Here is a 27,872-nt window from a genome sequence, read left to right as displayed (position 1 = left end):
CAGAATATCAAAATGTCAGGAGATATCCAGTTTTCTTATATTAGAGTATATTTATTTTTCTTAAGTCTTCTCAAATTATTTCTTAAGAGTTGTAACCAATAGAAACATTCTTTGTATTTTTAATTAAAAAGATAAAATTATTTATGCAAACAAAATTCTTCAAATTTTTCAGTTAACTCTTAAATCATTTTTATATGAAATAATATATGTATCTTGGGTATATTACCATGCTTTGCTATCTTGATTCTTAGAATACATAGTAATCACAAAGAATGGTTATAAAATTAGAGTTCAGAATACATAAAACCATGATTTAATTTATAGTCCATTTAAAACCTGCATCATTTAATGCACAAATTCATCACAGAGTACATTAAATATTGTGAATATTTATGTCAATGAAATTAAAATAATTTTGAAGCATTTTATATTAAGTCATTGTTTGCTTTAATTCTATTGTAAAGTATATAGCATTCCTCACATTAACTAATTTTATCTAAGAAGTTTGTCAACGATGAAATACAAACTGAAGGTCTTTCAGCAAATTACTAAAGAACTCATTTAAGTGGTAGTGCTTTGTGTTAGAAAAAAAGCTAAGAAAGGAAGTTCTGACTATTAATGCAAAATCAAAGAAATTTTCAGTTCACCATCTCTCCTTTTCTCCCACTCCCCGAAAAAACCAGCATAAAGAAAAATGTCTAACGTTGGGAGAGTTTATGTATTAGAACTGTTCTCAGAGTCCTAACAAAAATCATTTATACATCAATTTATCAGGTTCACCCCTAGCATCATATGCATATATCATCATGTATTTTACTCAGGAGGTCTGAATGATAGGAATTTAAGCATGATTCTTAAAGTAATGCATATAACTTAAAAGTAACTAGTTTTGAAAGTTTACATATGATTATTACCCTAAAAACAGCACTGATGAGGAATTTGTAGATCAGGGCTCTGCTTTAGACCCTGCCATTAGTGAAATGTGTCACTCTAACCAACACTTAATATCTGGTTCTGAGTTGAATCACATGTATAAAATTAAGGTATTATGCTAAAAGACCAATATATATATATGTAGAATGCCCCTTGCTCCTCCTTAATTCTGCAAGTCTAATATTTCACATACTAATGAAATTCCCTACTGGCAAACCTTAAAAGATGGGAAATACATCTCTAAAATGCAAAGCTCCTTCTAAGATCTAGAGTGAGATGACATGTAGCCACTTATAGGTAATCAAAAGAAATTGTGAATCATGATGCTGATTACCTATTTAAATTTTTATACATAAAATGGCATAATATAATTTAATGTAAACAGAATGTAACATAATATACACAGAGATACATATTTATAAGTATATATCTCAGCCAAGTAACCCTAACCTAAAGAAAATACCAGAATGGTATTTTCCTAGAGCTTTCCTTAACCAGTTATCTGAAAAGATTCCGACTTGCTTTTATCTTTTATCATCTTCGTGTCATAGAATAAAAGGTTTTAATTTATAATGGTTGACAATCAAAAATTGCATAAAATCATTATTCTGCTTTCTTAGGAGTTCACAAATACGAAATTACCATTACCTTTCCTATGCTGATATCTGGCTGCAGAAAGCGAAGGCAGTCTGAATAATTAGCCCATGTTTTATTTAAACTGTGCATAAAATCCCATGTTCCATTGGGGTTACAGTGTCGGAAAGCAACTCCTATAAAGACATGAAGAAAAACAGTGAGATTGCTCAGGTGCCTTACAGTCCATTAAAAAAAAAGTAAATTTCTGTTCCAAATTAATCATTTCAGAAAAATTCAGTACCTTTATGATTGAAGTCATAAATATAAGGAGGGCATGGGACAGCCGATATTTTCCCCACTGTTCCTCTGGGCCAACAAATAAGTCCATCCCATTCTGGAAAACAATTTCCCTCTAAGAAAGAAAAATATTAAAAAGCAAATAAACAAAAATGCTCTTGGAACTACAGAGTAAATTCAGTCAAAATACAAAATTTTGGATCACTGCCTATAGCAAAATGTAAAACAACTTGATAGTTTTGGAAACTAGAATACAAATGTCCCAAAACTCACCCACCTGGCCTCATCAAAGGCCCATTGATAGGAATATTTGACTTGCATAAATTAAAAGTATTTTAGTGATTCCAATAAGTATGAATTATAGCACTTAATACATAAGAAACACTGTCAGAGCATTTGAGATCTTGCTTCCTGGCACGTTGTCAGTTTGCCTCAAATAAAATCTTATTTTAAAAAAAGAAAGAAACATTGAAATTCATTGTGAACAATTTCTGTAGTAAAATTCTACCAACTATCATAGTTGTAGCTACATTTTTACCAACTATCATAGTTGTAGCTAGATTTTTTAACTGCTGTTAAATATATGTCATATGAAACAGACTGAGCTTCACAGGTAAGCTCCAATGTTTGGGTTTGCTTTTTTACTGACAATTTTAGTGACTTCTTTGAATCTAATACTCATCTCAAACAAAATTCTCATAAGCTCTACTCTCCTCAAAATGCATTCAGAATTCTGTCACTTCTCAAAACCTCCATTGCCACCATAATGGTCCAAGCCATCTCCTCTCCAGCCTCATTTACTGCAATAGCCTCCATCTGGTCTCCCTGACTCCATGTTCCCTCGCCTTCCATTTATTCTTCACACAATAGCCCCAAATCTTCCAAAGTCTTCCCATTCCACTCTGAGCAAAAACCAAGTCACAATGTCTGAAGGCCCAATGGGATCTGTCTTCTCCCCTACCCTTTCTCCCCGACTTCAACTGCTGCTAAGGTCCTCCTTGCTCTTGCTTGAATGCAATGCCATTCCCCCAGATAGCCTCAAGGCTTATTCCCTTACCTCAAACATCAACTTCTGAGTAAACTTTCCCTATTTAAAATTACAACCCAAAACACTTCTTATGCCTTTTCCTGCTATATTTTTCATCTGAGCACTCATCACCTTCCAATACTGTGTTGTTATTGTTTTCTTAAACTCCAAGGCTTATGGTTAATGAGGGTTGGGAATTATGTCTGTTTTGTTTCATGCATTAGCCACCTGGACGTTGTCAGGAGTTTAACAAACATTCAGTCAGTGTCAACACTCTGTGTTCTTCCAGACTCCTCTCCATTAGTTTTGCATTTAACTTCCAAGAGAAGAGCATATCGGCTATGTCATACTCCGACTTCCCAAAAAGAGACAACTTTTAATGAATGCTGTTTTCATTTTCCATTGCTATCATAACAAATTATCCCAAATTTAGTGGTTTCAAGTAATCCAAATTTATTATCTCACTATTTCTGTAAATCACAAGTCCAGTGAGCATGGCTGGATCTCTGCTTATAGACACACGAAGCCAAAATCAAGATCTTGGCTGGCCTGCATGTCTTTCTGGAGGCTCCGAGGGACAATCTGTTTCGTTGCTCATTCCAATTGCTAGAATTCAGTTCCTTGCAGCTAGTTGTAGGACCGAGGTCCCTGTTTCCTTGCTGGGTGTCAGCTGAGGGCTGTTCCCAACTTCTAGAAGCCACTCGCATTCCTTGGCCCATGGCCTCCTTCCTCCATTTTCAAAGTCAGCAAAGCAGGTTGAGTCTTTCTCACATTTCGAGTCTGTCCCCTCCATACTCCTTTTCTGCGACTCTTCTGCCCTTCTTGGCCACCTTTAAAGGCCCATGTGATTATATTAGGCCCATCCAGATAATCCAGGATAATCACCCTATTTTAAGACCCATAACCTTAATTCCATTTGCTATGCTCCTTTGTCATGTAACATAACATATACAGGCATCACAACATATATTCACGTGTGGACACCTTTGGGAGGCCATTATTTCATTACTACAAGTATCGTCCATTATAGTTCCCTCAATTTTTTAGTTACCAATTACACTAACTATAGCCAAGGATTTTTGTTCTCACTAATGTTCATGATGTCAAGTTGTCTGTTCAATTTTGATAGTCAGCATAATAGAACCTCACACAAACACTGACCTCTACAGAAAAGAATTCAGTATAACCCTGAAGTTAACCTCTTTTTTCTTTTTTTCTTTTTTTAAGCACAATTGGCACAAAAGTAAATTTGTGATCTAATACATACCAAAGAAGGCTAACTCAGGTGATAATCCACGGTAAATATATATAGTCAAGTCCACCTTAACTCTTTGCCCATTATTCCACACAGAGTTGAAATTAACTTCTTAATATCACCTGGAAACAAATACATGATTTGCTCTGTGGATTGCTGAAGCAATAAGAAAAAGAAAATGCCTTCCCTCGCCCACACTGATTTTCTTGGAAACAGCCTCACTTTGTTCACATAATAAAAGCCTGGGCTTTACTTATCACAAGCAAGCCAGGAACTCATCGCACGGGCTCCTGCTTCTGGAGGTGCACAGCTCCACCTGCTTATCTCCACCATTACCTTCTTCTTGTTTGTTTTCCCTCTGGTTTAAACCGAGTATAATGAATCAATCTCTCCCAACAAATTTGCCCCAGACACTCTTCTCTATCTTGACAGCATTCCATATGGTTTCCCATCCTTTCATTTTGTCTGGAACAAGTCAGGCATCCTTATTTATCTGGACTGTCCAATCCTTTACCATCTATCTATTGTGTAATATACATAAATTGGATCTGAACACATCGTCTTGTGTTCTTGTAACTAGCTGTCTCTCTAAAATTCATGCTGCATTGTCATGTGAGGTGTTCAGGCAAGAGTTAGTCACATGATGGAATAAGATCTTCATATGTCTAAAATCCAATGACCATTTTATTCTATAATTACATAATCTTTTTTTTTATTTTTGTTTTTGGGGTTTCTGCTTCTTTTTTTCTTTTCTTTTCTTTTTTTTTTTGTTTTTTGTTTTTATTCTATAATTATGTAGTCTTTAAATTTCTATGGAGAAGATCTGATGATATTTCCTCATTCTCTGAAAGGGACAGTTTTGTAGTACCCTACATGATACCACTCCACACATATATACACATAGACATACCCCCAAAATTTCAGAATACCAATATTCCTCCAAAATAATGTTTCTATAGATCATGTTCATCTCTCTGGTGGCTCTTCAACAATGAGAATGATATATATTCACAAAAGGTTGAAAAGATTGGGGAAGCCATGACCTCACAGATAATACAGAAATCTAAATTAACATCTATTCTTTGATCATCATTCCACCTCCTATGTGAGTAAATACTTTAATGATTTAGCAAGAAACTATTTAATTGCCTGGTGACTCATCAATCTCCCATTATAAATTAACACCATTAATCACATTCCCTGTAATCTTTTGTATGTGCCAGGTCAAACTAATTATTAATGGGGCTTGAAAAACCATGATATTTACACAGAACAATCAAAAATTTGAAGGATCTAACTTTGTCTCATTTCAGTTCTACAGTTACCCATAATACAATGCGATGATACATTCGTAAAGCAGAACCAAAATCAATACCTTCTTGGTTTTTATTTTTAAATCCTTGAATAGTTTTACAACTGGGTATTTGCATTTATATTTCCTTTGCTTTCTTTCACAGACATGAAGAAAATTTTTAATTTTTATTATAAAATGTTTTTCATAAACGAAACAGAATATCATACATCCATCATCTAGAATTGACACGTTAATATTTTGCCATATTTATTGCATATAATTTATTTTTTTGCTGTGGTATTATAAAGTAAATTGCAGATAGGCTAAGAGCTCACTTCTAAATATTTTGATAAGCATCTCTTGATTTTCAAAAAATTTTTAAATGAAAATTTCCTAAATTGGCTGGTGATTTCAAAATGTGATTCCACTTTTTTATACAGAAAGTGAAGAAAATTTGAGTCAATTTACGTATAATTAGACATTTTTCATTAAGATACAGACCAAAGTTTGACCAGATTTAACCTACCTCATTTGTACGGAGAAAGACCTCAAAGAAAGTGTCTTTTCTCTTTTAATATTTTTATTCATCTACATGTTTCACATGATTCACTCCTTCAAAAATTTTGGATGTTACATAAGTTTACATCCAAATCATTGACTCATTTTATGTGTAAGTCTTGTGGTGTATGACTGATTCCTACTTGCTTACCTTTTACCCACCCTATTCCCTCTGCCAGAAATGTTTTACTTCCTCCTGTACACATCTAATTTCTAACCTTTTATTTTAAGGTGAGATGATTATTCCTCCAGGAAGCCTCCTCCAATCCCTCTCCAACGAATTGATGCTTTTTCAGTGATTCTGTTGTTAATAACACCCTATTGGAAGGTGTCAGTCTCCCTTACTACATCATCGTCTCCGTGGGGCAAGGATAGAATCTAATTTATTTCTCCCAGTGCTTACAACACACTGTGGGCACATAATATATCTGTCAAACTGTCAAAGGGACACTGAAGATGATAATGTTGGACGAGGTAATCTCTGAGATATCTTCCAGCTTAAAATTTCATGAGACTTCAGAGAAAATAGTACATTGAACCTTCATAGATAATAATCCTTATAAATTCCTTCATGGTGACGCTGCTCCTTCAGTGTTCTTTAGAGATAGAATAAGTAATTCCCCTTGTTGACACTATTTGGCTATTCAGAAAACTGCTTCCTAGGACAAGACACCTACAAATGCTGAATTAATACAAACATTTTATTTCTTAAAACATGGCTTAGCTGGCTGTAAATTAAAAGAATAAATCTGAGGCCAGCAATTCTATTCCATAGGGTCAGCAAGCACTGAATTTGGGGCTTCCTTAAGTTAATCACTAAAGGAATTAAATATAATATATAGTTTCAAACTAGTAGGGGGAGAAAATATGAAATAAGGAAAAAAGTCAATCAATTAAAAAAGAAGCTAAAAGAAGGTGGGTGTGGGGAGTGGAAGGGACACACAGGAAGAGCTGGTGAAAAGAAAACCCAAATAAAATAGTAGAATTAAATGCAAATACTGTATATTAATAATCACAATTAATGTAATTGGGATAAATTCTTCAGTTAATAGATAAAAATTATCAGAATGAATAACAAGAAAAAGTCCACATTTGCCTTGTTTATAAGAGACTTGCAAATGTAAATATATAGAAATGTTTACTAAAAGATGTAAAAAGGGAGCTATTTAACAGATACACAGTGTCAATTTTGTAAGATGAAAAATTTATGGTAACTGGTTGCACAACAATATGAATATGCAATAATATTAGACTGTACATTTAAAAATGTTTGAGATGGTAAATTTAATGTTATGTGTGCTTTACCACAATTAAACACTTTTTTAAAGGATGGGGAAAGATATGTTTGGCAAATATCTACCAAGAGAAAAAAAAAACTAATGCTGTTTTTTAAATATTGTTATCTTTAATATAATTTTACATTATATATTATTTAATATTTAAAGCAAAAGTATACTAAAGATAAAGAAGGCTGCTTCATGCTGATAAAAAGGTTTAATTTACCATGAAATATAGCATTTCTAAACTTGTGTATGCCAAATAACATATTTTCAAAATACATGAAGCAAAATATTTACCATCCATAATGGGAGATTTTAAAATATAACCTCAGACAAGGATAGGTCAAGCAAATGGAAAATCATTATTTATACAGAATATGTGAACCATATAACCAGTAAGCTTAATTGAGTGGGCACTGTAAAACAATGTACTCAGATGAAGAATACACATTCCTTTGAAGACCACATGGAACGTTGTCAAAAATGACCACTCTATAAGCCAGTAGGTCTCAATACATTTTTAAAAACCATATCATGCAGATCATATTCTTTGATAATAATTGAGAAATCAATCACAAAACTTTTTTAATATTTGGAGACTAGAATGAAGCAGATATCAAACTACATATTTTACTATGGGGCATAGCTTTAAGGACGTTATCTGCTGCATTCAGATTGCTGGGAATTTAGGGAGCTTGGTATATAGTACTTCCCTTCCCAGTTGAATTTAGAACTATTTGAGAAATTACATAAGGAGTCAGGCAGATGGAGATCAAATAACCACCTTATTAAGAAAAAAGTTATTTGGAGAACATGGCCTAGGTACATATCAATGGGCTTGCTTGTTTGCTCCTCTGACTTTTACATACTACTGAAAATTGCAGGCAATACCCACAAGGACAGTGCCTGCCCTTCCAAGGTTATTGCATGATCAAGGACAGATTGCAGGCGGACAGATCCCAAAGACAGGCCAGATAAAGAGACGGATATACACAGTTGTTATTCCCAAACTCACAAATCGAGCAAGTCATTCCTTCCATAGGTAGGGAAGTTAGTGGCTTAAAGAGACTCTCATTCTCTATGTGCACTTCCACATGGAATGATTGATCAGGGTCTTCCTACTGCTAAGTAAGGAGGGAAATCTGCAATCTTTGTGAGGACTGGGGCAAGGCACAAGGAGGATACAATTTTCTTGGTATCTTTACCTCCTTCCTGGAGCTCAGCTGTGATGTTGAGTTCACACTGTATTTTAGCTTTCAGCACCAGGACGATCTGCTCTTCTATAGTAATGGTGCCATCAGAATCCAGCTGTAGAAATGAACAAAATGTAAACAGTGAAAAACATTCTCATAATCTTTTTTTAAAGCCATGATACACACTTTCATTATTTTACCTAATACAATTGAAAATTAAAGTTTTCATATCAAGCTGTCCGAAATAATCCTTTATCTGAATCAAAATTCAAAATCCATCCATGTAAAAGATTTTAGAATAATCTTACTTTTACCTTATTTGCCTAAAGAAAAAAGAAAATCTCATACAACCATATACTAAAAAAAATTAATATAACTAGGTAATTACATTAGATATAATTAGAAAAAATAATAAACAGTTTGAAAATTTCCTAGAATGTATGGAGACCCAATATTTTATTAATTCTCTTGCAATATGTCAGTTATGGCGCATATAGAAAGAGAATGGTCTAGAAGACTAAATTTAGCTCTATTGAAAATTTACCATGGAACCATGGGCAAATCACTAAACATTGGAGGTTCATCATAGACCTTAACAAGCATTTAGCCCAGGAATCAGAAGTTAAAGGAGGATCCGGGGAAAGGTAGAACAGTTGCAGGCCTGGCTGCTGCCCCGCTCTAATGAGATGAGCCAGCAGATAAGGAATAATGTGTGTGAGATACAAAAGTGCCTGCCTTGACCGTGTGAGTATAAAAAACTAAATGGCTGCTACTTCACCTCTGCCCTCCAATGCTCATGAAAAATTGTTTCTTGTGGCTCACCCTAACCAGAAACTTAAAGGGAATTCCAGGAAATATAGTTTAACAAAGCCAAGTTGACACATTACAAAGCCACCAAAATCCACCTCTGTGAAGTTGGCATCCATACACATTTCTTTAAACCACTAAATTTCAAAAAAATTCAACAATGAAGTCATGCTTCCACCTAACATGATACAATTCATTTGCTACCAAAAATGACTTCAGAGGAAAAGAATTTTAAAGAGGGAAAAATCTATATTTGTCATCTATGGCTGTGTAGCAAATCAACCCAAAACTTAGTAGCTTAAAACAACAAATCTTAATTATCTCATAGTTTGGGAGAGGTCTAGATGGGTGGTTCTGGCTCAGAGTCTCCTATGAAACTGCAGTCAAGACTTCAGCTATAGATACTGTCATCTGAAGACTTGACTGAGACTAGATGATCCACTTCCAAGATGGCCCACTCACATGATTACTGTCAGGGGGTCTTAGCTCCCCAGTGGCTAATGGGAGGAAGCCTCCATTCCTCACCACATGGTTCTCTCTTTACAAGTGCTTCAGTGTGTTTACATGTTGCTGGCTTCCCACAGAGTGAATGATTCCAGAAAGGAAGCAAAGAGGAAGCCATCATACCTTTTACGATCTAGTCTCAGATGTCACTCATGATCAGTCCCATCATATTCTTTTTATTAAAAGCAAATCACCAACTCTCATTCAAGGGGAGAGAAATTAATCTCTACCTCTTAAAGGGAAGTATCGAAAAATTTGTAAATATATTTTTTTAAATCACAATTTTCTGCAAGTGACCATCTATTTTCTAGAAAGAGAATACTGGGTATTTTGTGTTCTGTAGATTTAACAATAATAGGGTTCAGAGTTTCACATTTCTGTTTTCAGTTAGGGATTGAGAGATTCTTAAATCAAATGACATCATATAACCTATCAGTCTGTCTGACAAACTTCCTATAATACAATCCTTTGCAAATCCAAATCTTTAATTTTGGACTGCAAATACACTTATTCTCTAGAATCATTATTTAAGGAAAGTGGGGGGAAAGCCTTTTTTATGTTGTGCAATAAGACATTATGAACTGAACATTACAAATCAAAAGATGTTTACATCATTATCCATAGGCAGTATACTTAGAGATTATTGATAATTATGATTTTAAATGACACAGAAAATGATAGACTGGCAGGTTAAACTAAAATGAAGGATCTAAAAAATATGTCTATCATAAGAACTAATTTTAGTATCAAAAAATTATGTTATTCCTGAAAATTATGAGTTTATTATTTTCTAATATATAATATAAAAGGTAGATTAATAAATAATCATGTATGTAGTTTTGGAGACAGCTGGAAAATATTCATAACTCAATGCTCACATTCATTTTAATGATTTTTTTTCATGAAAAGAGAATAATCAAAATCTAATTTTGGTGGTTGGCACACACAACAAAATTTAACTGTAAGGTTAGCACAATGCAGATTCAGAGTTATAAGTAGCCACACTAAATTGAACCATAAAATCCCACGGAAAGGGAGAATGAAATGAAAACAGATGAGTCATTTGAATGGGCATGGAAGGAAAACTGACTTCTTTCTCATTCATTCTTCAGAAAGTCGGGCACCATTCAAATGGGTCTTTTTTTTTTTTTCTGGCTGTTTTTTCAGCTCAGTAGTTACTTTCTTTGACTTAAGTCATAGAAAGCACTGGGTAAATCATGACCAAGTTGCAGAACTATAAATTTGATTAAGAGACATTTGACTTCTGTATCAAATATGAACATTTCAAATCACTCGTACCATTTTTAGTTGAACAAATACATTTTTGGTTTATTTTGTGCATATGTAGCCCTTGTAGATAGCCTTTCAGGAGCATAAGCGTTATATAAACTACAGCTTCTAAAGATATTGTGTTCTTAAAAAAGTAGCCAGTTTAACCCAGGAGCAGGTTCGATTAGGATGTCCTAATTCATAATCTGTTAAATTGATCTTTAGACATTTCAGGTGACAGTAAGAAAATGCTTAACATCTTTTATGTTGCTTTCTTTTCCTCCTTTGTTACAGATACAAATGTTTTGCACCATAGACATTAAAACAGAAGAGCACTTCTCATACTCAATATCTATTTCAATGTTTCATATTCAATGTCCACTATTCAATGTTACTCCAAAAATAATAATTGCATCCAAAACAAAGTGGTACATTTAGAAAAATAGATGTTAGTAATTTTTCCTGTGCAAATGATCATTTACAATTTGAAATAAAATGCTGATTTCAATCTGTCACATACTTGATAGCTAAAAGAAGCCCTAATTTGATCATATCTACCTTATTGAAAGTACACAAAATTGTCATTATAGACACTGTTAATGTCAGAATATGTGAATCTTCATAATTACAATATTCACATTTATTTCATTTTAAAGTAATTATGAATCTATAAATTACATGTGTTTAAAAATAAGCATTCTGGAACTTCTCTTTCTGGCATGATAAAGTAGATGTACTTTCCTCTATTCCTTCCAATAAGTACAACTACAAACTCTGGGCATTATGTATAAAACGAACCTAAGATGATTCTAAAAGGTGAAGAGCAGAAAGCAGAACACCTAGGGACCTCAGACCCTGAAGAATAATACAGTGGGAAATCCTCTGGGTTTTCTTTTTGTGTCATATATTCCCAACCTGCATTTGCAGAAGCTGGCAACTCTGAAACAACAACAGGTGCTAACCAAAAAAAGAAAAAAAGTCTCAAGAAAACCCTGCTCCCTACAGCAAAGAAAGGAAGGGCATCCTGACAAGACAGAAAACTTTTAGACAATAACAGTTCAGCCCAAGCACCACAGAAAAAAACGACAGTCCTGCCCCGATCCACACCAGCAAAGGCCAGGTGGGGCCCAGACTTCCACCCTCCCCAGGCTGTAAGGAGATGTCCCTACGCCCTCCCCAGAGTGCTTTCAGAGTGAAGCGGAGAGCTGGGACTTTCACCCACACTGGTCTGTAATGAGGCCCGTCAGAGTCCCCCGACCCTGGGTGTCAGTGGAGACCATGTGGGCCTCCTGGACTTCCACACTGGCCTGACAGTAACAAGGTGTCCCTGCATGTTCCCCCTGAGTGGTGTCAGAGAAGACAGTGGAGAGTCAGTCCAGCAGCTCCACTGTGGTGTCCGTGAGACCACCCCTCACCCTTCAGGAACCAGGAGCTCCTCACCTTGGGTGTCAACAGAAGCTGGTTGAGGAACCTAAACTGTTACCTCCACTGAGCAGTTACAAGGTGAGATTTCTTAGATCTGAATCCGCAGGTAGAGAAGGCTTCAGGAGGATGAGTGAACATAAAAATTCATCAGGGCAGGGGTTTGGGGATTTGCATTTTTTTCAGTCAATCCTTGCTCTACCACTTGCTATGGAATTGGTGAGGAATGGAATGGATGTTGGAGAGGCCATGCTCATTACCTTCATAAGGTAGTTGTGAGAATTAATGAAAGGATTGCATAGAGTGCTTAATTGTTTTATATAGTGAACACTGTATAAATGTTAACTGGTATTACTGCTGTTATCACCAAGTCTATACTTTTATTACCTTCTAAATATATTTGACCAAAATAAATTTACTAAAGCAAAAAGAAAAAAAATGCTAAACACGAGAAACCTTGGGCAAAGATCAGGCAGGCCTTTTCTATTTCCATTTGAATATCTACTACCTACACTGCACAAATGTGGAAGTAAAAAGTATACTAGATATAGCAGAAAGAAGGAAAATAAATAGATACTGCAGGCGGGGAGACAGAAGTCAAAAACAGAGGAAAAGAACTCATCTGTGCGTTATTGGCAATTGGTCTCCTCTAGAGTGGAAGCTTCTTGGAGGGTAGGACCTTGTCTTAATCACTTTAAGAGCCTGCATAATAAACATAAAATACATAGTAGTCCAATGCAATTTTATTGAATTGAAAATGAAAAGATCTAGGGAAGAAGATTTTTAATTTAATTTAATTTAATTTAATTCGATTTAATTTTATTTAATTTTATTTAATTTAATTGGAGGGTATCTCCTTTGTTCACAGAAAAGCCTTCTACTCATTCTACACTGTTTGTTCTGGTTTAGCAGCAAGGAGTGTCGAGCATATTTATTCTACAAGTATTTGTTGAGACCTACCATGGAGAAGACACGACCTATAGACACTACGGCAGAAGACAGATACAAAAGAAATCCAAGCCATGGATTTGGCCTTTGGATAGGTCAGGAGGTGCAATATGGGTCTCAGGTACCCAGTACACATTTATCATGAGTAGTGAAAAAATACAACAGACTCACAAACAAAATGCCTTTACTAATATGTTAGTAATTGCATGGGAAATAAAGTATGCTGTATCTTTTGGACTGATTTTAAAAGGCTTTTCTGATGCTACAGGAAACCCAACATATCTACTTAAGGTTCCTTTCAGTTTTTAGATAGCTCTAAGTTCAATTAATCAACATGAAAAATGCTCTTGAGTTTTGCTTATATGACTATCAAGAGCTTCTGGATGTTATGTCTTACAGACTTTAGTCATCTAGAAAATAAGATGCCAGAATATATGTTGAAAGGAGAAGTTCTATGTTGGCACTCATTATATGGATGAGTGCTTTTCTGAAGGCAGATTCCCTGTGGTGTAGGCAGAATAATATGCAAGCTTAGACATATCTCATGCCCACAAAATTGGTTTAAATCATTGTTAAACCAATCTTTGCTCTCAGAAAAATGTATTTTAAAAAATAACTGGAAAACTTTTCTCATAGAAAACAGCTAGTCTGATTGTGTAAGTAGGAAATGAAAATAAGTTATTTTCATTTAGGAAATTTCATCCAGTTTGCAATTTGCTGTAAATGGTTTCATAAAGGAGAAGCAGAAGTTTGCCTTTAGTAGCTTTTCGTTAACACCTATAAGTCTTGCCACACAAATATTTGGCCAACTAGTATTAAACAACATTTTTGTTTGTTTGCTAGCTATTTTAATTTCTTATTAATCTGTATGTAATTACTAACAAGCATATTTGATGTATTTGCCAATTCGAGGAGCAATATTAGTAACCCTTCTAACTTCATCATGCAAGCATTTAACCAATATTTAATGAGCATCTACTGGGTACCATAACACTGTAGAAAAATGATTAAGAATCAGTTCTTGCCCTCAAATAGCCCAGTATCTGTGGCAAGAGCTCAATACAACTAATATGACATGTTAAAAAGAAATAACCTATCAGTCTACGGCCATGCCACCCTGAACATGCCCCATCTCGTCTGATCTCAGAAGCTAAGCAGGGTTGGACCTGGTTAGTACTTGGATGGGAGACCACGTAGGCATTTAAAAAAAAAGAAAAAAAGAAAAAAGAAATAACTTATCATTTATGACTTTAAAATAAAAATCAAACATGGTCTCATTCAAAATTTCTGTGCTAGTCTTACATTTAACAACAAAATTAGCAATGATGTTACATTTATTAAAAACCTAGAGCAAATATCATATTTACTGATAAATCTTTAGAAACAGTTCTATTGAAGTAATAATGAGATGAGATGCCTGCAATAATTACTACCACTCGATGTTATACAGGGAGTTACGGCTAATGCAATACAATAAGATAAAAGATAAAAAGAAATAACAGAGATAGATATTGGAGAAAATTGTTACTGTTCAGAAATAAACTTGGTAGGTATAAATCAATCAATAAAAATAATAGAGATTCTCTATACCAGCCATAACTAATTAGAAAATGTAATAGAAATTATGATAACGATGATGATGATGATGATGACGACGACGATGATAACGACGACAACGATGGCTCACTCTGTGACAGGCATTACATTAAATGCTTCTCCTGAGGTTTTCATGTAATCCATACACCAACACAACGAATTTGGCATTAGGTCACCCCGTTTTGTAAATGAAGAAACTGAGTTTTTGAGACGTTAAGTAACAGCCAAAGAGGAGGAAACAGATTCTAAATTCAGTTCTTATGACACAGTCTATAACCTTAACCATCTTATGTAGTTCTCTCCCCCGCCAGAAAGCTGTGATTTACTTTCTTTGAGAGTCTATAAAATTCCATGAGCCAATGGAATAATTGCTAAACTCAGCACTTGGCCTGCTTGCCAGTGACTGAGGTGAGGGAGCTCCGGAACTGCCGAGCTCTCCCAGAGGCGGGCTTTCCCAGCTCTGCTCCTCCCTCCATCTTCATGACCAGACGCAGGTTCCGCTGCATCCTTTGTACCCAGGGCAGCCACCTCTGCCCTTCAGAATAGAACGACCTGTTTAAAATTAAAACTGGAGTAAATGACTAGAGCCTGGAGTTCCAAGTGAGATCAAAAAGGATGAATTTTCTTGGAATGAAAGAAATGCAAATTAGCTTATTCAAACATTTATGGAGAACCTACCACCCAAAGGCACCATGCTAATTGTCACGGTGGGTTCCAAATTGCTTATTAGCCCCTTTCCTCTGTGAATTTATGATCCAGAGGTAATCTTATTGAGACTTATAATCCAGTGGTAATCTTAAAACCATCTGCATGCTCTTTTTCAAACAAGTTAGCCAGCCCTTTCAGTGCCACTATGCTCTCACTGAGAATATTAGTCACACGTGTGACTTTAGGTACTCCCTGTGAAATGATGGTGCTAAACCCAGAGCTTTTCTCAAGCTCCATAATCCAATATCCAACCTTCTACTAAATATCTCACAGGCTGCTCATACTCAGCTTAGCCAAAAATTTAATTCATCATACTTGCCCCAACCATTCTCCTTTCAGTTAAATGTATCTTCTGCCTCCTAATTCCGTCTGCCTCCTGGCATCTCCACTTCTACAAGAACACACTGGTGACTATCAAGACGGCTGCAACTGCCTGCTGATTAGTTGCTCTATCTTCAGAACTTCTTCAAGGGGGGGAGATAGATTTTAATCAAGCACAAATATTAATAAATATAAAATTAAAACATCTATTAATACTATGAATAAAATGTCCAATTGGGCTCTGAAGGAGAAACCGTAAGGAATAGAAGGAAAATTGTTGCAGGCAGACAGAATAGCCTTGCAAAATTCACATACACACACACACACACACACACACACACACACACCATTTAAAAGCTTTCAGTGGCTCCCAATCATGTTTAGAAATGATAATCTCAATCTAAATCTAATAATCATTCCATTAAAAAGTCCTTTACTAATTGGCTAATAGAAGGGGTGGGATGCTGATATTTTCATTATCAGACACCTTAAGGCTTTTGTCTGTTTGGGTATTTTTAAATTCAACACTCCCATGTTCTGTGAGATAAATGCCATTATTGCCCTTATTTCAGAATGGAGGAAATGGAGGCTCAAAGAGGTGAAATGAACTGCCTAAAGTCACATTGCTGTTAAACGATTTAAAGAGAAATTCAGAGAAAAGGCAAAAACTAACGGAGGAAAAAGAAAGGAGACAGATTCTAATAGATGACAAAACCAACTGAAGCTCAAGATAGGAAATTAAATGGAATGTATGAATGTAAGTTTAAAATGCTCTATTTTTCTTCACAAAGAATTGAGGAAGTTCTGAGGAAATGAGACCCACTCTACATTACCAAGAAAGAGCCCCATCTGGCTCTCATTTTTCTTGCTGCTTCTGGGCTCCCAGTGCTGAGGGGACTATCCACAATTAGTGCGGCACTGAGAAGCCCATTGCCCAAAACTAGAAGACAAATGGAAACAGTCCTGGCTGTCAATGGGAAAGAACCAACCAACCACTGGATCTATGGCTACAACAGTGCTTGTGGGAATAAACACAATACAGAGATAACCAGCCGTCAAGTTTCAATGTGCTTTTGCTAAGGGTAGTCCTCTAGCTTACCATCTTGGGGAAGCGACCTCTGTCCCCATTATGTCTCATTCTTAAATCTACCAACAATGGCTTGTTGGTAATTCCATCTATTATCACTGTAATTTCCAATTAACACAAGTGACTGAGATACAGAATGTAGTTTTACTTATTTTATTATCTATCCCTTTTTATCTCTATACCTCACTCCTACTTCTCTACCTTCCTATGTGCAACCTTTTATGTGAAGTATATAGGAATATATATCTGAATATGTTAATAAGTGTTGCTGTTTTATGGGCATGTATTTAATGTGTGTAAATGGTATTAAATCACATCTCTCATTATTTCTATGCCATATCTTACCCTGTTTTAAAGATCTCATTCATGCTTCATTATGTACATGAAATCCATTGCTTTTTATTACTGCATAATACCCCATTATGAACATCCAGATTGCCACTAACACCACAGAATTATGGCCATAACCATTATGGCTTTCTGTGAGAAACTCCTTGGACTATGTATGTCCAGGGGTGGGTGCTGCTGAGACAGAGGGTGTGTGTATACATAATTTAGCCAAGCGGTACCCAACTGCTCTTCATAATGAGGGTCTCGATCTGAGGGGTGGGTTCCAGAGTAGAAGCCAGAGTGTGAATCATGGCTACTCTACTTGTTAGCTTGTGTGACCTAAGAATATTATCTAACATCTCTTAGCCCCATTTTCTCATTTATAAAGGATAAACAAGTGATGGAAGGAAATCTAGCTTTGGTGATGAACACACAATATAACATATATATGAAATTATTGAATTATATACACTTGAAACTTATTTGATTTGATTAATCAATATCACCCTAATAATTTTTAATTTAAAAAAAGTTTAAAAATAAATATAATAAAGTGTGAACAATTACAGTGCCTATCTCATAAAGTTACTATGGTAATTAAATGAGATAATAATAGATTAAAATGCTTAGCGCGATATTTGGCACATGGTAAGAAAATAAATATCATTGCTGATTATCTTTTTGTTTTTTTCCTACCCAGTAAGAGATTTTGGATTTTCCAATAGACTCTGAATCTTCACACTGGAAAGTCAGTAAGAGCTCATCCTCCACACTGCAGAGTAGAGAGATGAAGTTTCCTACCTGAGCAGATCACGTGTTATCAGAGGAGGAATTTGAACGCAGCTTTCTGGGTGCCCGGGCTAGCGCTCCTACCCCCCACACCAGAATATTTGTGCCCGTGTGGGGATTGCACATAAGCAAAAATGCATAATAACTAGAAAACAAAACCTGCCCATTGGTATCTGCTCACACATGGCACTCTATGGAACTTATATACTTCCACTCAGTATGTCATGAGCTTTTGAGAATTTTTTCAAGTTGTGGTGATGGATTTGTTCTCACTTCCTTGCACACACACACTGTCTGAGAGCCACACACTCTTGCAGCTATGGAGTTTGGAGAAGGTGACTAAATCACATGGGGTCAGCCTACTCCCAAGGCCAGCAAAATCAGTGTTATTCCTTGATAATTTTGTAAAGGAGGCAGCCGTAGAGGTATACCACTGAGAAAGTCCTCTGAGAAAGAACCAGCCATTTGTCTGTAAGGAGTACAGTTGGCTGACAGCCTCCAGCTGCAGTGCTTTCAAGCATCTGTCGCAGCTTTGCAGCCAAGTCTATGAGTTTATAAATAACCAACAGCCAATGACCGAGCACAGTGGGAATACTAGGACCTAGCCACTTTATCACCATATGGGACTCCTCCGATGGGCAACCTTTGCCCAGAGCTCTCCATGGGGTGGGCCAAGATTTTGTCAGATTTGCATCCTGGTCCGAGGCTCTTCCTATCCAATTCTACTTCCTCACCCTTTTATCTTTCATAGCATTATCCCCAATAAACCTTCTGCACCCCTGATTCCATCTCAGTGTCTATTTCCAGAAGGGCCCACTGACACAGTAAAGAAAAAACTACACCTATTTATACAGTGGTCTACATTAACATGTGATAATCTGGCTTTAGGAAATGTATTGCTCTGCTCTGTAATGATGCATGAATGAATGAGTTTTGAACTATGCATCGAGGCAAAGGCAGCATCTTTGCCACCACAGAGGTCTTTAAAACAGTTGATGAGTACCAGTCTATAGTATCTATTTTGTGATGTGAGTTAATGTTTATCAAATATTAACAATTATTCTATGCAAGCTAATTCTGCTTGGATGTGTACTCTTTGTTGTTCTATCAATATATTTAATTTTTTTTTATATGTATATATTAGCTGGCAATGAAGATGAAGAAACTGAAGATCAGAGAAGGTGTCAGTGTGTCATTGTAAATCAATTTAACTTTCAGATTTTGTTTAAAGTGCCAAACATGTAATATATTATTATAAACTGTCATTTCTTATCATTCTTAATCTATAAACATAAATAGAAGTCATTTTAAAGCAATGAGTCTCAACCAGAGGCAATATTGCCTCCCAAGAAACATTTGGCCATATCTATAGACATTTTTGGTTGTTACAACTGGGCAGGGGTGGCAGAGGCAATGGTGGGGGGAAGGGTGCAAATGGCATCTAGTGGAAAGAGGACAGGGTTGTTGCTCAATATCCTACAATTTATAAGACAATCCCACAACAAAGAATTATATGGCCCAAAATGTCAATAGTACCTTGGTTTAAAATTGTAGAAAATAATGTTCAATGACCTAATTGTTTTATTGAAAGCTAAAAGTAAAGGAGATATTCTGCTTATAATCCCATGGTGATTTTTTGTTGTTGCACTAATCAGTATCTTTCCATTTCCTTAGAAAAAGTAATCTAGAACATTGAGTAAAATAAATGGTTAATTTGCCCCCAAACAGGATTTTTAAGTATATTATTCAAATATCTTATGAGATAGAAATACAAGAATTACATTAGAGATCACCAGAGTTCTGTAACTGTCACCAAATTCTTTTGAGTTTCGTCCCATTCAGTCATATTCCTTCATGCTGGTAAAATATTTTTAAGTGTGAGCATACCCTATTCTTAAGCGCCCATTGCTAATCTTTTAGTCAGTTATAACACACGTACTGTTTGATTTTTTTAAAACAGAATAAGTTTACGTGAAACATCCTGGTCGTGTTAGGTAAAGCCCAATATTTAGCAGACCATTTCCTTTAATTTAGGTCTTTATGTGATTAAAAAACTATCGCACTTTTAGAACGACCGAAATTTAAATTGATCATATGAAAGCCAAGAACATAGTATTAAGTTTAGATAGTATCAGTACATACATCAATGCCTAATTTTCTCACGATGAAAGAACTTAAAAAAAAAAAATCAGACTTCATTTGACGGTCAAGGTGCGCCCCCTGCCGAACAGAAGGGAGAAATAATGTTGATTCAGTCTAAATTCACAGGGCTCTTAAAACTGAATTACACCCACCAACACATCTCTTTCTAGTTCATCTGAAGAGATGTGTACAAACTCTACACTTTATTTTACACACACACACAAAAATGTGTGGATGAATTGTGACCTACACATTTAAGAAGCTCAATTGCGAAAGATTCCCCAGAAAATCTCTAAACGACATTAGCAGTACGAAATGACAACTGCCACGTATTCTTAACGTTAACAACAGAGCTATATTTAACACAATTTTTCTTTCCATCTAGTCTCTTTGCTTTGGTGATATCAAGGAGAGTCGGTTATCCTTTCAGACAGTGGTCACAATCGATCCTAGAAGTTTAAGTTCTCATAAGTGACGGTAAATTGCCAGCAGACAAAAATAATTTGGATTAATTAAATGGCACCAAGAAATCTAAGAGTTGAAGAATTAAGTTCCTTCCCCTCCCAGCCTTACCCTCCTGATCCAGAACCTCGTTGCTTCTAAATATCGTCTTACTTTGCAGATACCAAGATGCTGATCTGAACAGTGCCTGCCCCAGGACATCGCTTACCTAAAGCACATCTTTGCAGCTCCACTAAATGTCTGTCAAACCCTGCCAGGTGCACACGTGTGTGTGTGTGTGTGTGTGTGTGTGTGTGTGTGTGTGTGTGTGTGTGTGTGTGTGTTAGTGCGTGGATGTGTTAGCGAAGCGTCCGCACGCCTTGGTCTCATCTCGGTCTCCCTCGCGCCGTGTCCGGCTGGAGGTTCGGGGAAGCAGGTGCCGTGGGGCTCGGCTTCTTACCTGGGCTCCGACGAGGAGGCAACTGCCGAACAGCAGCCACCCCCAGGCGTGAGGCGACACCCTCGCCCCTGCCATGCCGCGACCAGCTGTAGCGAGAAGCAGGGGACGCTCGGGAGAATCGTCGCACGCGCAACTTGGAGGGCGCGGGGCAAACTTGTGGCGGGAAGCGCGGTGCAGCTGGGGCGACGGGGCCTGGGGCCACCCGGCTGGGGATGCCCGGAGCCGGGCTGCCGACGCCCGCGCGCCTCGGATGCGGGTCCTGATACACAGTGTCTCGCCGCTTGGTCCGGTTTTCAGGGGAGAACTGTTCGCGTCCCGGCCTTGACTCACTGCTCCCGCGACCCCTGCCGGAGAGGGGCAGTCCCCGCGCCCCCTGCAAGAGCGGCGAGGAGGCAGTCGTGCTTTTCTCGGAGTCACTGCGTCCTGAAGCCCAGGGGACCCGAGGGCGACGGAGCCAGATCGCTGCTGTCGCCACTCTCGACTTGCACAGTCTTTGCTTCCCTCCAGTCTGTTTGTCTCTAGGGGCGCCCTTGGTCTTCCGGGAGTAGTCCAAAAGTTCCCTACTGTCCAGACACGAGCCGACTGCCAGCCCCGGAGGCAGTGGACCTTGTGGTTAAAGGTTTCCGCTGCCAGGCGTTCTGCATCTGTGACTGTGTGCCCAGGAGAGCCCTCTGTAAAGTTCTCTGATTGCTTTTCTCCTAACCATAATAATACGAGTCTGTGTGTGCTCGCGTGCGTGTGTGTGTGTGTGTGTGTGAGAGAGAGAGAGAGAGAGAGAGAGAGAGAGAGAGAGAGAGAGAGAGAATCCACCAGAAATCCAGAAATCTCTGGGTCAAAATTCTTTGTATCATTTTGTGAGTTTTGGATCTAAGCATTATAGAAAGACAATTAATATTCCTTAATAATGTTTTTGTGTAAACACCTTTATTAGGGGCAAAGCCTGTTCCTTTATTTTTCTTAGAAGCATAATCATCTAGATGCCAGAGACCTTGCTTTACAGATATTGAGTTGAAGAATATTTGGTCTCCCGGATCCAACACAGCTAGGAAGGAATAATTCCCATGGGTGAGGCGCAATAATTCCCTGATCTCCTCTTGACAATGAAGATCTGAGATTTGTCACCTCTGGCTTTCATTTGCTTGCCAAAGTGAAAATTGAGTTTTCTTTTAAAATGTGGATTATTAATGGCTGGCTAGCTCTAAAACACCAGAAAGAGATGTCTATTTCTCTTTCTACATGTCTGAAAATGTCCACGCCTATCTCTACTCTAATAGTGTTGTTTATATTATGTATTGTATATATTGTAAACAATCTCATTCTTTTTGGAAGTAGCAAGATCTAAATTATATAACATACACTCATAGGCATACACCTGCAAAATTACCAAATAAAGTTCACTTTCCACTTACCTATCAAAAATGTAAGGTTTTGTGGGCTTTGTGTGTATGTGCGCTCTTTTCAAAATAGAACTCTCTATAGTCTCTATTACCTAAAATCTTCAGTTTGATTAAATTAGAATTATTACCTATTACATTATCCTACTCAAGCAAGAAAAAAATGATACTAATAATAATACTGACAGATTACATTTATTTGGTGCTTTACTACATTCAGTTTCTGTTCCAAGTACTTTACATAAAATTAATCTTTACATTAACTTGTGAGATAGGCATTATTATTATATTTATAGATGAGGAAATAAACACTAAGTCATTTGCCTAAGGTCTAGATATTCTATCATTATGACACTACTTATCCTCTGTTCTCCTATTTTTACAATAGTATTATTACAATTTTTTTTTATATTTCTTAGGCCTCACAAAACCAGAAACACTTTTCCAGCTTGTTTTTCCTTTTATTTCTTTGTCCCCCCTCTCAAAACTCAAGAATAATTTATTGTTCATTACAGCAGTGGTTTTGAGCCAGGGACAATTTTGTTCCCCAGAGGACATCTGACAATGTCTGGAGACATTTTTGATTGTATCACATTCTGGTTGTGTCACACTACATGTTAGCAGGTAGAGGCCAGGGGTGCTGCTAAACCTACAATTCACAGGACAGCTTCTCAAGACAGAGAAATCTCTGTCCCACAATGTCAAGTGACAAAGTTGAGAAACCCTGCACTACAAAAGTGTACCCTAAATTGTGAGATGTTTATTAACTACTCATTCAATAAAACCAGGTAAGCCTATATGCTGGCACTTAAATCAATTTTAGTAAAACTTGTTATCCAGGTGGTCCATTCATACAAATGGTTTTAAATCCATAGGCTCCAGACTGAAAGTATTCAAAGCTTTGAGGATATTACACTATGGTAAATGAAAAATATTAGGTAAAGTTAAAAAATAATACACAAATTGCTGTGATATCATCAGGATATTTGTGACCTTTGCCATAAAATATATAATTGCTGTTTTGGGGTAAATTTGGAATAATTGGTTAACATTATTTACAAACTGATAACTTAAAAACCTTTGTGCAAAGCTACCTGCCAAATCTCTGCAAATGACATCATATCAATACTTAAAATCAGTGAAAGACAGGTGACAGTTCCGATCATCCCCATCAACAAATAAAAAACAGGACCTTAATGATAAAGGGACTCAATCCAAACAAATCATAGTCCCAAAGTAATCATGGTTATTTCAGGCAAAGTTTTAGTTTTTTCTGTGGTCTATTTATTTGTTAGTTTTTGTCTTGTATAGGTCCACTATGTCACATATGGACCACCTGCATCTCAATCGGCTAATATGCTTGTTAAAATGCACATTCGTGGGCTTTTCCTCAGACCTGCTGAATCCCAAACTCCAGTTCCTGGGATTCAGGAATCTGCATTTGAACAAGCTCCTGAGTGATTCTCTTAAGAAAAAGTTTGAGCACTACTGTCTAGACTGATTGGTACATGCAGCTAATGTGGACTTCACAGGCAGTTGTAAGGTCTGTTAGCTCAATACTTCTCCATGAAGAGTCATTATTCTCAGCAATGAAGGAACAGGAATGGTGGGTCAGCATTCAGCCTACTTTCTAAGGTGGAGATATTGGGACAAGCAGGCTGTTAGCTTGACTCCTCCGAATTGCAGATGGATGGCTTCATTTTGCAGAGGGCAGCTTTTGTATTTGTTGCTTTTCCATCTCTGAGGATAGGTATCTTTCCTTGTTTTAATATTGTACTTCTTTCTTTGTATCAATTGGGAAGGACTGAAGGATCTGACACTCTGCTCTGTTTCTTTCTCAGGTTCCAGTATTCCTTCTTGAGCTTCTGTTGAGCAGACCACCCACTGTATGTAGATATGAATTTGGAGGGCTTTATTCTGGGAGCAAAGATCCCCGCACTCAGCTGCTCTGTATTTAGGGGAAAGGCAACTGAAATGCTAACATCAATTAATTAATTTAAGGTTAATTAGTTAATCATCAATGTAATTTAATTACCTGGATGATTTATCTAAGTCTTTTCAAACTTTCTGATCCCAAGCTTGGGTATGATTGTTGCTGCATGTTTCTATGTGTGTGTATGTATCTGTGAGTGTGTGCGTATCTGTGTGTTTGTGAGTCTGTGTCTCTGTGTGTATATCTGTGAGTGTGTCTATATCTTTTTGTGTTTTCAATTATATCATTCTAGGAATTTCTGAAAAATTTTATCTACCATTCTCTCTTGGATATTTCCCAATATGATGCAGTTTGAGTCTTAAAAATATATATACATTTTCTCTAATTTCAATGGGGCTTTAAACAGGAAGTAGAAACAAATGTATGCTCTAAGTCCATCATCTGTTTCTGGAAACCCAAGCTAAAATGCATATTTTAAAATTCTTAGTCATGCTTTGTATTATAATACATGCTTCAAGAAAAATTTTTGAAAATGCATAAAATAACAAAGAGGAGAATAAAAATAGCCAAAAATTTTTTACCTAATCTTTTGTCCACTCATAATTATTTTAAGGTGGAATTGGCCTTGTACTGTACATAAAATATTTTGAATAATGAGGAACAAACAGATTTGATAAGAGTGTTAGGCTGGATTGGCTTTATTATTTAATATTCTATATTTCCTATATGTTCGTTATGTGATAAGATATGAAGGCACAAAAAATCACTGTGATGACTTTTCTTAAATGTATGTTTTTATGTAAATCATTGAATATTGTCTTAAAATAAGTTTCTTAAATTAAAATTTTTGTTAAAAATACATGTTGGTTTGCAACCTCGGGAGTTCCCCAAGTGAAATCTAAAACTGGCCCCCATATAGTTTTTTTTTACCTTTTATGTATCTAAATCATTTATAGTTTCTGCCTTAGGTTTTAGGCCAAGAAAGGAATTGCATTCTAAAAATTAGACTATCTTTCATCAAAATTTTTCTTAGTTTTTTTTACTGTTTCAAAATTTTGCATTTAACACTTTAAAGTATTGATTTTGTAATGGTGTTTTAACAGTTTTATCAAGTTCCTAACCAGTTACAGCATCATTTATTAAAGAATCTATTTTTTTAATGAGGAAGATATTTTGAAGGAAGGTAGAGGATAAAAGTTTGCTGATGGCTCTAAAATCATGTCAGCTCCACATAAGTTTGCTGTGCTAGAAGAGGTTTAGAAATTAAAGCAGAGTTTGCAGATGGTTTAATAGAACATCTGTCCATTTTATCCAGGGTGAAATCTCATTCATTAAACCCAGATGTCAAAGGCCCCTAGCAAACAGTTGGCAATATTTCTTCTGACTATCTGACTGTTAGATTTGGAAAGCTGTATGCAATTAGGCTTTCTGGCTGGAAGTAGGATGATAGCAGGAAAAAGTCTGGTCATTTAAACACAGGTATCAGCCAGGTACCTCAGAAGGGAAAACGTGCTCCACAAATACAGGGTGTTTGTCTAGACTTCAAACTGATGTGCAGTGACTCATATGCAAGTGGCTTCCTGTCTGTCTAATCTGAGAAGGTTGTTATTAATAATAACGACCTGCTTCGCAGTGTTTGTGTGAGAATTAAATGAGATAATGACAACATCAAAGAAACATTTTGTCAGCTGTACAGAATTACACAAATGACAATAAGTTTGGTAATTACAGAATGCTTTCATATATACTATCACATTCAATGTATAATTGTTAATATGCAAAGCCTATTATAACATATTAATTAATTGGTAGCTTAAAGGAAAATAATGGAAAGGAAGTAAAGCAAATCTTAAAATTTTTCTACCGAGGACTAAAGAAAATAATTAATAAATTTGAGGCCCACTTCAGTCAAGATAAAGCCTAGAGAAAATTAAGAAATTGAATAATTATATGTTTGGCACCATTCCACTTCCTCTCTGTTAAATCTCTTGCCCTAGCTTGTTAGATACCCAATTGTTTCTCAAATAACTAGATAAGAACTTTTTCCCCATATGTAACAGTCCCAATTCAGCCATGTCTTCCAAGACTTCTGACCTCTGTTCCCTCTTGATATTTTCTATCTGTAAGGATTGTAAAACATGTGCCCAGAACTCTTTGCAATCTTCCCATTTGAAGGGGAGGGGAGTCTCTGTGTCCTCTCCTTGATTCTGATATCTGTGCTTGATATATAAAATTGAGGGAACTGAACACTTCGCCTTAAGAAGCTGGCAGCTTCCACTTCTAGGAACTCACTTTCACTCTTGAAATTTAGCTACCAGGCTCTGTGGAAGTTCAGTTGGGAAGCTCACAGAGAGACAACTGAGGACCTCAGTCCTCAACTCTACCAAATATTCCAGGCAACAAACAGCACCAAATCAGCAGCCATATGAGTGAGCCATGTCAGAAATGGATCCTATAGCCCAAACTTAGCTGCCTCAGTTAATGCTATGTGGAGCAGAAGTGAGTTCTGCCCAAATTACAGGCTTTTGAGCTGATAAATTGTTATAGTCTCTTTAAGTCATTAGTTTTAGGGTAGCTTGTTATGCAGCAATAATAACAACAGCATCCCACCATCAAACTACTATTTCTGTGGTCTCAAAATATCATCTACTAAAGTTTATATGGACAAGCAAAAGACAATATTGGCGACACAATATCGAAGGAGAAGAAAAATGTTGGAGGACTGATGCTACCTGACTTTGGAACATACTACAATAATCAAGATAGTATGATACTGGTGAAAGAATAGACAAATAGATCAATGGAACAAAATAGAGCCCAGAAATAGACCCATATAAATATAGTCACTGATTTTTGACAAAGAACCAAAGGTAATACAATGAAGCAAAGATAGTCTTTTCAACAACTGGTGGTGGGACAATTTGGACATCCACAGGCAAAATGTGAATCTAGACACAGACCTTACACTTTTTCAAAATGGATCACAGATCTAAGTGTAAAATATGAAACTATAAAACTCCTAGATAATAACATAGGAAAAAACCTAGGTGACCTTGGGTATGATGATGCCTTTTTAAATACAACTTCAAAATACAATCCATGAAATAAGTAATTAATAAGCTGGACTTTATTAAAATTCTAAAAATTGTGTTCTACAATAGATAATGTCAAGAGAATTCAAAGACAAGCCAGTGATCAGGAGACAATATTTCAAAAGACACATTTGATAAAGGAGTGTTATTCAAAATATACAAAGGACTCTTAATACTCAACAGTAAGAAACAAACAATTAAAAGATGAGCCAAAGA

At 36.4% G+C, this 27,872-nt stretch overlaps 1 protein-coding gene across 4 annotated transcripts in view; it reads right to left on the bottom strand.

Moving 5' to 3' along the window:
- Positions 1–21,342, bottom strand: part of PTH2R (parathyroid hormone 2 receptor) — a 65,737-nt gene extending 44,395 nt beyond the window's left edge. For 2 of the 4 annotated variants that reach the window (XM_006921409.3, XM_015596430.2), the window contains exons 1-4: positions 21,238–21,342; positions 8,426–8,528; positions 1,811–1,921; positions 1,582–1,703 (exon numbers count right to left, since the gene is read on the bottom strand). In XM_006921409.3, coding sequence (XP_006921471.1) covers positions 1,582–1,703; positions 1,811–1,921; positions 8,426–8,528; positions 21,238–21,312 — 411 coding nt within the window. In that variant the 5' untranslated portion in view covers positions 21,313–21,342. Of the gene's footprint in view, positions 1–1,581; positions 1,704–1,810; positions 1,922–4,100; positions 4,196–8,425; positions 8,529–21,006; positions 21,088–21,237 lie in introns of those variants that run through there. The other 2 variants (XM_025039530.1, XM_015596431.2) reach the window with 2 other exon arrangements.
- Positions 21,343–27,872: the final 6,530 nt, after the last annotated feature.

Source organism: Pteropus alecto, unplaced genomic scaffold (genome assembly GCF_000325575.1).
Source record: "Pteropus alecto unplaced genomic scaffold, ASM32557v1 scaffold3, whole genome shotgun sequence".
NCBI classification, from domain to species: Eukaryota; Metazoa; Chordata; class Mammalia; order Chiroptera; family Pteropodidae; genus Pteropus; species Pteropus alecto.
Note: the sequence above shows the minus strand (reverse complement) of the source record. Positions and strands in the feature narration are given on the sequence as shown.